Source organism: Lipotes vexillifer, unplaced genomic scaffold (genome assembly GCF_000442215.2).
Source record: "Lipotes vexillifer unplaced genomic scaffold, Lipotes_vexillifer_v1.1 scaffold1705, whole genome shotgun sequence".
NCBI lineage: Eukaryota > Metazoa > Chordata > Mammalia > Artiodactyla > Lipotidae > Lipotes > Lipotes vexillifer.
The window spans coordinates 1-10,296 of record NW_006795211.1 but is presented as its reverse complement, the minus strand read 5'-3'; the positions used below and the strand labels follow the sequence as shown (position 1 = coordinate 10,296).

Below are 10,296 nucleotides of genomic sequence, written 5' to 3'. Positions count from 1 at the left end.
TGTGCCTGTTTCCTGCTGGCTAGTGAGAGCCAGTTGTTAAATATTCAGGAATTTTGTGAGCCAGCCGTGGAACATTTATAGCACAGAAATAAGCAAATGCTGTAAGTCAGAGTTGCGTTTTTTGTTGTTGTTGGGTTTTCCTTCCCAGAAAGCTGTTTACCAGTACATTATTGGGTTTGAATCTATAGGACTTTTGAACTTCTTAGGCCTTAAGTAGCACTGGCCACCAAAACTTACCCTCAGGAAGCTTACCGAAGTACGCAAGGAATTGAAAGTATAATAAAGTCTTGTCTGGCTAATAGAAGCGTATGGAAGGAATGGTGGGGCTGAACATTTTTGCACGTGATAATGTATTTTTGTATTTCCTTCTTTATTCCTTTGGGTGCAGTTGGGAACCGTAGGTGAAAAATACGAGCTGGTCTTTGAAAAGCCAAAGAAGCTGTTGCTCCTGGTAGCCTGGAAAAAGAAAAATAGAATGTATCATTTTCATAGAGCATAGATTTGTTTGTCTGTATGCAAAAGAGAGGAGTTACCACCAGTGCCACTTATGCCACTTATCAGCTGGGAGTGGAGATGACTTTTATTTCTGACCCTCTTTTGTTAAAAATCACATGCTTTACAGAATTTGATATCTTATAGAACTCTTGATTGTCCCGGTAGGTGAAATATCATTGAACTATAATTTGGGAATTTTATTCCAAAGATTTGTAAATTATATTCTTGTAATAATAACATTATAACATGGAAACATCCATAAAGCACTTACCATATATTAACATTATTCTAATCTTTAATCGCCACAGTAACTTTAAAGGTGCTATTTTGAATCTCATTTTATAGAAACTGAGGCACAGAGAGGTTTAGGTAACTTGCTTTTTGTCCCACAGCTAATAAATCCAGAAGCTAGGATTTAATTTCTGGCAGACTGGTTCAGCTGCACCATGCCACTTCCATAATTACATTGCTAAACTGCCATTAATATGGAGACCCTATAGTAAAAACAGGGAAAAAATCTGAGATGAAGTGTGCGATTTTTTTTTTTTTTTTTTCCGGTACGCGGGCCTCTCACCGCTGTGGCCTCTCCCGTTGCCGTGCTCTGGATGCTCAGGCCCAGTGGCCATGGCTCACGGGCCCAGGCGCTCCACGGCATGTGGGATCTTCCCGGACCGGGGCACGAACCCGTGTCCCCTGCATCAGCAGGCGGACTCTCAACCACTGCGCCACCAGGGAAGCCCGATAATTTTTTTTTTTTTTTTTTTGCTGTACGCGGGCCTCTCACTGTTGTGGCCTTTCCCGTTGCGGAGCACAGGCTCCGGACGCGCAGGCCCAGCAGCCATGGCTCACGGGCCCAGGCGCTCCACGGCATGTGGGATCTTCCCGGACCGGGGCACGAACCCGTGTCCCCTGCATCAGCAGGCGGACTCTCAACCACTGCGCCACCAGGGAAGCCCCTGGATAAATATTTTTAATTACATACTTTCAAGTAATTCTTAATTAAGCCATTTCTATTTGTCTATGGAAAATCTTCCTATCAGCCTGTTTTTCTGTATTGTTACTTTCTGTTTGCTCTTTTCCTGTTATGCTGTGGACTTTTTTGTTGTTCCCCTTGCATGGAACAACTGGCTCAGAATAAGCTGAAAGGAAAGAGGGTTTGAGTCTCTTCTTTGTAAATAAAATTACTTTTTAAAATAAAAACCTTGCCTCTGGAAAAGTAGGAATTATGAAGCAAAGTAGCTCAGGTTACACAGGGCAGGCATACCTGGGAGATATTTGCAGATTAGGTTCCTTACTATCACAATAAAGCAAATATCACATTAAAGCAGGTCACGCAAATTTTTTGGTTTCCCAGTGCATGTAAAAGTTATGTTTACACTATACTGTAGTCTTTTAAGTGTGCAGTAGTATTTTTTAAATGTTCATACTTTAATTATAAAATACTTTATTGCTAAAAACTGCTAACCATCATCTGAGCTTTAAGCGAGCTTTTTGCGATAGTAACATCAAAGATTACTGTAACAAATACAGTAATAATGAAAAAGTTTGAAATACTGGGAGAATTACCAAAAATGTGACAGAGACATGAAGTGAACAAATGCTATTGGACAAATGGCACTGATAGACTTGCCACAAACCTTCATTTTGCCATACCATATTTCAAACCTTCAAATATGCCATACCTCTTTTTATTGTGCTTTGCGTTATTGCCCTTAACTGCACTTCACAGATCTTGCTTTTTGTTGAAAGTTGAATTTATATGTCTATATATATATATAATAGATATATATAAATAGATATACAGTGTTTTGTTCTTTCTTTCTACCTTTCTTTAGCTAAAAAAATAGAGGCTCCTGTGCAGCTGCAAGAATTAGTTTCGGATATATCTTCTCAATTTGTCTTCTCACCTCCTACTTTAAGGACCAGGCGGAAAAACACATCTAACACATCCAAACTTGTAGCTGAACTGGTAAGAAATGCATGATTTTATTTGCATGTGTATTTAAACATGCTTTTTATTTTTTTAAGCAATGCGTCCTACATAAACTTCTTTAAAAAAGAGCAGACATTTATACTATTAAGTCCAAAATAGTCTTTTCTGCACTTTGGGGGATACGACCTTTAAGACAGATTGGTATGTTACTCATGGTTTATTATTGGCAGCTGCAGTTTAAATTACCTATTAGGGGAAGGTTTTTTAAATTGTAGTCTCCCACCATAATTATCTGGATGTATTTATTTAAAATGTAGGTCCTTGACCCCCCTTGGAGTGTCATCCACAGACCACACTTGGAGAGGGAGTGTTTCAGAGCTGACTAGTTGCATGTAACTCTAAAATAAAAATAGTTCAGGGATTGAATGTGAGCATGATACCCTTATATTTACCAGTCTTAATTCATAAGCATGTCTTGAATTATCTGCTGTGAGCCAGCTACTATACAAGGACAAAGGCACGAAAATAATTCAGGCAGATTCCTTGTTTTTCAGGAGTTCAGTTTAATTGAAGAGGCAAAAATACAGATAATTATTTCACAGCATGATAAGGATCATTTATACCCAGATAACCCTGTAGACCCTGTAGGTAAAGGAGATGGGCATTGCTGGAGGAGAAGACAGCAGACGCAAAGGCACAGAAGCCTGGTGATGCATGAGGAAGGGGGTGGGGCTGTTCACAAACTAGCAAATAGCCATGTGCCTGCTTTAAGTAGTTTCGGTGAAAAGGGAATTCTATGGAGGAAAAATAGTTACTGGTGGCCTAATTTTTATGCCCCGAGAGCCTGGATTTGGACAGAGTCAATAGAACAAAAGGGCAGGGGGACAATGGAAATATTCCAAAATAAAATTGATAAGACTTGGAGATAACAATGTGTGGGGATAAGGGATAATGAGCTGTCCTAGATGACCAAGGTTTCTACCAAAAAATATAAGTCCATTTGATATTTGTTAAGTTTAAATTCATTTAGCACTGTTTGGCTATATTCCTTGACTCAGGGTGGAACTTTTTAGTTTAGATTTCAATTGTTTAATTACATAAGGTTCATCTTTTAAAATTTTTAACCCATAGGAAGATGATGCTCAATCAGTTGAAACTGTGGGAAAGCAACAAGTGAAAAGAACCAGGACTGCAAAAACAAAACAAGCAAGCAAGTAAGACTTTTTCTATGCTATTATTTTTTCCCGTTTTGTTTCTTAAAATTAGAGAAGACTCTTAACTTAAAAAGAGAAATTAAGCTCATCAGAAAAGGGTAATTCTTAGGGGCATTTATCTGCACAGGCTCTGTGTAATTGTTAGATTTCACTGCAGAAGGTGGCTTTCTTATATAGCATGAAAGCCCATTCATTCATCCTTTTTAAAGAAGGGTATCACCTCCCACCAGTCAGAATGGCCGTCATCAAAAAACCTGCAAACAGGGCTTCCCTGGTGGCGCAGTGGTTGAGAGTCCGCCTGCCGACGCAGGGGATACAGTAGTTCGTGCCCCAGTCCAGGAAGATCCCACATGCCGCGGAGCGGCTGGGCCCCTGAGCCATGGCCGCTGAGCCTGCGTTTCCGGAGCCTGTGCTCCGCAACAGGAGAGGCCACGACAGTGAGAGGCCCGCGTGCCGCAAAAAAAAAACCAAAACCTACAAACGATAAATGCTGGAGAGGGTGTGGAGAAAAGGGAACCCTCTTACACTGTTGGTGGGAATATAAATTGATACAGCCACTATGGAAAACGGTATAGAGATTCCTTAAAAAACTAAAAAAGAACTATATATGACCCAGCAATCCCACTACTGGGCCATATACCCAGAGAAAACCATAATTCAAAAAGACACACGCACCCCATTGTTCATTGCAGCACTATTTACAATAGCCAAGTCATGGAGGCAATCTAAATGCCCATCAACAGAGGAATGGATAAAGAAGATGTGGTACATATATACAACAGAATATTACTCAGCCATAAAAAGAAATGAGATTGAGTTATTTGTAGTGAGGTGGATGGACCTAGAGTCTGTCATACAGAGTGAAGTAAGTCAGAAAGAGAAAAACAAATATTGTATATTAACGCATGTATGTGGAATCTAGGAAAATGATATAGATGACCTTAATTGCCAAGCAGAAATAGAGACAGACGTAGAGAACAAATGTATGGATACCAAGGGGAAAGGGGGGCAGTGGGAGGAATTGGGAGATTGGGATTGACACATATACACTACTGATAACTATGTATAAAGTAGACAACTGATGGCAACATACTGTATAATACAAGGATCTCTACTTAAGGCACTGTAGTGTCCTAAATGGAGGGGATATATGTATATGTATGGCTGATTTATTTTGCTGTGCAGTAGAAGCTAGCACAACATTGTAAAGCAACTATACTCCAATAAAAATTAATTAAAAGGAAAAAAGAAGGGTAGTAGTAGTTGAATACCCACTGAATCTTTGTTTTTACAATGAGCTGGGGGAGGGGAGTGGGATGTTTCACCTTAGTAAAGATAGATAACTATCAGTAAAAATCGTTAAAAACTTTTTAAAATTCTGTGATTATTTCACTATTAGCAATTAAAAGTTCATCCATGGGGAAATTACTCCATTTCAGGTATATTTTGCTTAAGTTGAATTTCATAAAAGTACAAAGTAATCCATTTTATCTTACTTTAAAAACTGATTTAACGAAAGCTTTTGACTATAATAACACTACATATAAATTGGCTTTCTGTATATGTGGAAAACTTCATATTATGAAAATATATACACAGTTACTAATTGCTGGTGTTTGAGAATTGTTGTTTCTGATACATCTCATCATGGGCCTGCTGGGCTCTCATTCCATGGACTGGCTACTGGTACTTGACCCCTCCTTGTAACCCAGCAGTATTTATTAGTACATATGAAACATGTAAATGAAAATTCAGCAGTAATTGTTTTGAGTATCCCAACCATAAAGAAAATTTCTGTCATGTGAAACCTTAACTCTGCCTCTGATTAGTTTGACTAAAGTTTTATTTCACTTCTCCTTTATAAAATAAAGCACTAGAAAAGACTAATCCCTAAGATTTCTTTCAATATATTGGGAAGCCAATTACATTTTATATTATAACATGTTTATTGTTACTTAAATTAAATCTTTATTTCAGAAACACAGAAAAAGAAAGTTGGTCACCTCCTCCAGTAGAAATTAAGCTGATTTCCCCCTTGGCAAGCCCAGTTGATGGAGTAAAGAGCAAACCAAGAAAGACTGTAGAAGTAACAGGAAAAACTCTTGGAAGGAGCAGGAAGAAATTGTCTTCTTTTCCAAAGCAAGTTCTACGCAGAAAAATGCTGTAATTTTTTTCCAGTTTTTAATGTTCACCTATTTGTAAAGTCATAAGAATTGTGTGGATTATTAAAAATCATCTAATTTGGAAGAAAAATAATTTATATAAATTATTGTAAATTTTTGTAAACAGAATGTCTTCAATAAGTAAAGTAACTCCATATGGAGTGTGATTCTTTTAGTCCAGGCAGTTTTTTCTATTTTATATATTAAGACTTCATACATTTATATAATATGTAAATATGGCTTATTATTGGAATGTTAAATAAAGTGTATACTTCACAGTAGTCTGTGTGTCTGTTAGATTTTTGAGAGGGGATTTCTGTTTTAATAATGATTTTATATGCTAGTAGGTAGTGGTTCCATTTTCTTTCTCTGTGGTTAAAAGTATTAGACCAATTTTAAAATGAAGATGATCGAACTGTTTTGTTTTTTTTTTAAGTTGCTGTTTTATAATGTATGCACTTTGCTTCTGTGATTAAGATTTCTGATCATAAATTGGGAAGGCTGTTACTGTCTTGAAATTGAATTATGGGCATGTAATTTTGCCACTTTTTTGTAGTTTAACATATTTTGTGCATTCTACCTCAAATTAGTAATTTTCCAAGTAATGCGTTGGTTAAATATAATGTTGGCATTTCTTGTTCAGCAAGCTTAAAGGCTGTTATCCTTAAAGTCTCTTAATTATTCAGAGACTGATTATCCAGGTTAGACTGACCGGTTCACTGCTCACTAGCAACTTCTTAAAAGGGTTTGAGTAGTCAGAAAGGAAATGTAAAATCCATCTGTTTCGTGGCTCTTCAGTGCACCTTGTATGTGCCTGATATTCATAGAATGAGAAGTCTGATCAAATTTTATAAATATTCTTGCTGTGAAGGAGCTTGCTACTGAATCGCAGAAATCCCTTAATATTCAGGTTTTAAAATGACAAATTCTCATAGGACCTCAGGCACAGAATATTGAGGATGGATAAAGAGTGTGAGTAAATGTGGAAAAGGAAAAGAAAAACCACTGTTCTCTGCAATGTGACTGTGTGCAATTAAGTGGTGATGCTTGATGTGGGCTATAAAATTCATCAATAAATAAGTATTGTAAAATTATAACAGGTAATTGATAGTGTGTAATGAATGGACCATTAATAATTGATTGTCTAGAAACAGACTGCTTTTGTTGGCTAAGCTTTCAGTGTTTCAGTGTGAAGCATAAGCAGTGTACTTTCTACATTATTTTTCTACCAAATAATATGAATAATGGGAAAATGATGAAAATGCCTATGCCAAGTATTGACAGTGTGAGAGTGGCAGTACGAGTGCGGCCCTTCAGTCAGGTTAGTGATAAATGTTACATTGCCTTGTTGAAAGTTTGACTATGACTTTCACTTTATTAATTTTTTAAATAATAATTATCAAACTTGTATTTAAGCTGCTTGTCATTTACCGAATATTAAATTTATTTAAATTAACTTGTTAAATGGGTAAAGATCTAAACATAATTCAGAAAACACTTCATTTCATTCGTTTGAGCAAATAGCACAATAAAAAAATTGACAAGAAAAACGTATTGTCAAGTTAATAATGTTTTAAATCAGTGCAGTTTGGTGAATATAGACATGTGCTATGTATTTTTAATAATGTACTTTTTGCCCCTCAAAAACAATAGGTCATAAGCAAACAAATTCCCAGTTCTGAATGAACTCTGCATTTTACAGGCTTTTATGTATAATTGTATTTATCTAACTTTACAGAAACGCCAGTCGTTAAACAATTTATGGATTATACTCATTCTGGGACCTTTAGCAATTGGCTTATCTTTGATTATCAGTGGAATAGTTGAATCTTAAGATAACTGTTAACAGTTGACCCCTTCAGCAGAGTTTTGATCGATTGTTGTGGCTCAAACGCTGAACTAGAAACCGAGGATACAGTGTACCGTCTATGTATGTTAATAATTTATAGCAGTATGTACCGTGGTAAGGTAAATCATCTTGGCACCCAGAGAACGATCAGGTGTAGTTCATTCTGCCTGCACAGAACTTGAAGACTTCTGGAGCTAGAAGCATTTGTGATGACCATAAAGGATAAGTAAGATTTGGATAAGAGTATGCTAGAACCGCATGCAAAGGTTTATTTGACAGTAATTAATTCTGAATGGGATACAGTGTAATGATGACCTCATATTACATCTTTTTTCCCGCTTGTACAATTTGCCGCTTTTTCTTTCTTGTCCATTAAAACAAAATACTGCTTTGCACATTTTCAGTTTTGGTACCAGTTCTGCCCTGTCCCTTGACATTCCTCTATATTGCAGAAAATATTTTAGCAATTAGGCAGATATATGATTAGATAACTTTATATGTATAACTAGACAACTTCAAGTGTAGCAGATATTTAAGGTTTCTAAAGTGGCATAGTTTCTCAGGGAACTGATGCAGAAACTGTCAAAGAATTAACTTGTGATCAGTAAATTAAATGTTTTGGCCAAAAAAAGGGAAATAAAACCATTTTATGACCTAACCCATCAACACATTGAAAGTTATTCCAGGGGTATTTTTCACTGGACTTTAATATCACTAAACTAACTGCAAGTTTTAAACAGTTAACAAGGATATAGAAATGGGCAGTAAAGCAGTTACATAATTATACAGCCTTTAGGTCCACTAAAAGTGATTGCATTTGATTCAAATCTACCACCAAAGTTGGTTATCTTAGACTAGAATAGTAGCAAGGAGGAAAGAGAATGAATTCAAGAGGTGGTTTGGGGGTAAAGAGTTATGGATCACACCTGGACAACTGTTATACCGCCTTGGTGACCTAGACCCTGCCCAATTTTCTAACTTCATATCCAGTCTTTGTCTTCACTGTGGATCAGAGAACCAACTTTATGAGACTTCCTTTGTTGTAAGAAAAAGGCCGTCAGGAGCCTTTGAAGTCGGATGAACTTGAGTTCAAAACCTGACTTTATCACTTACCCACTGTGTAGCCTTCACGTTTTTAAGCTCTGAGCCTTGAATTCCTTACGTGTAAAATGGAGATATTGATACCTCACAGGGTCACTGTTATAAACACTGGATGAAATGATCTGTAAGTTAGCACTATGCTTAACAAGACAAACTTTTAATAGTAGCTGCTATAGTTATTTTCACCACAGTATCAATATCTTTTAAATGGTTTTATTGAAATTATAATTTATATTCTATACATTTAACTCATTTACAGTGTATAATTCAATTTTTTAAAATATATTCACAGATACATGCAACCATCACCATGGTCAGATTTATTTATAGAACATACCCTCAAAAAAGAACGTACTTTTTTTTTTTTTTCCCCAGGAAATTCTTCAGGGTCAAACACAAAGACTAAAACAAATAAAAAACAAAAGATAATGCAGGTAGCAAACAAAAATCATTATCATCATAGTTAATATTGTCAGATAAGTAAGAGAAGATACTGAATCTGTGACCCAGAAGTAGAATGCTAGGAACAAAGTTAATCAGAGAACAAAAGTGAATTCCTACATATTTCTTTTTTTTTTCCAGATTTTATTTTATTTTGATTACCAAAGCAAAGACATTGATAAAGGAAATACAATCTGCAATAATGAATACATCTGCAATAGATGCTAAATATCATTAAATTATATAATTTAGACAGTAAATATGGGCTATTTTTGCTTCTTTCCAATAGAATACATTTGATCACATTTTTTTTATACACCAGGTTCAGGTTCTTAGTCATCAATTTTATACACATCAGTGTATGCATGTCAATTGCAATCACCCAATTCAGCACACCACCACCACCACCACCACCCGCCGCTTTCCCCCCTTGGTGTCCATACGTTTGTTCTCTGCATCTGTGTCTCAACTTGTGCCCTGCAAACCAGTTCATCTGTACCATTTTTCTAGGTTCCACATATATGCGTTAATATACGATATTTGTTTTTCTCTTTCTGACTTCCTTCACTCTGTATGACAGTCTCTAGATCCATCCACGTCTCAACAAATGACCCAATTTTGTTCCTTTTTATGGCTGATTAATATTCCATTGTATACATGTACCACATCTTTATCCATTCGTCTGTCAATGGGCATTTAGGTTGCTTCCATGACCTGGCTATTGTAAATAATGCTACAATGAACATTGGGATACATGTGTCTTTTTGAATTATGGTTTTCTCTGGGTATATGCCCAGTAGTGAGATTGCTGGATCATATGGTAATTCTATTTGTAGTTTTTTAAGGAACCTCCATACTGTTCTCCATAGTGGCTGTATCAATTTACATTCCATTAACAGTGCAAGGGGGTTCCATTTTCTCCACACCCTCTCCAGCATTTGTTGTTTGCAGATTTTCTAATGATGCCCATTCTAACTCTTGTGAGGTGATACCTCATTGTAGTTTTGATTTGCATTTCTCTAATTATTGGTGTTGTTAAGCAGCTTTTCATGTGCCGCTTGGCCATCTGTATGTCTTCTTTGGAGAAATGTCTATTTAGGT

At 36.4% G+C, this 10,296-nt stretch overlaps 1 protein-coding gene across 1 annotated transcript in view; it reads left to right on the top strand.

Moving 5' to 3' along the window:
* Window positions 1-6,079, top strand: part of AHCTF1 (AT-hook containing transcription factor 1) — a 68,303-nt gene extending 62,224 nt beyond the window's left edge. Inside the window, exons 33-35 of the mRNA XM_007467524.1 lie at window positions 2,331-2,464; window positions 3,560-3,642; window positions 5,620-6,079. Coding sequence (XP_007467586.1) covers window positions 2,331-2,464; window positions 3,560-3,642; window positions 5,620-5,809 — 407 coding nt within the window. The 3' untranslated portion in view covers window positions 5,810-6,079. The remainder of the gene's footprint in view (window positions 1-2,330; window positions 2,465-3,559; window positions 3,643-5,619) is intronic.
* Window positions 6,080-10,296: the final 4,217 nt, after the last annotated feature.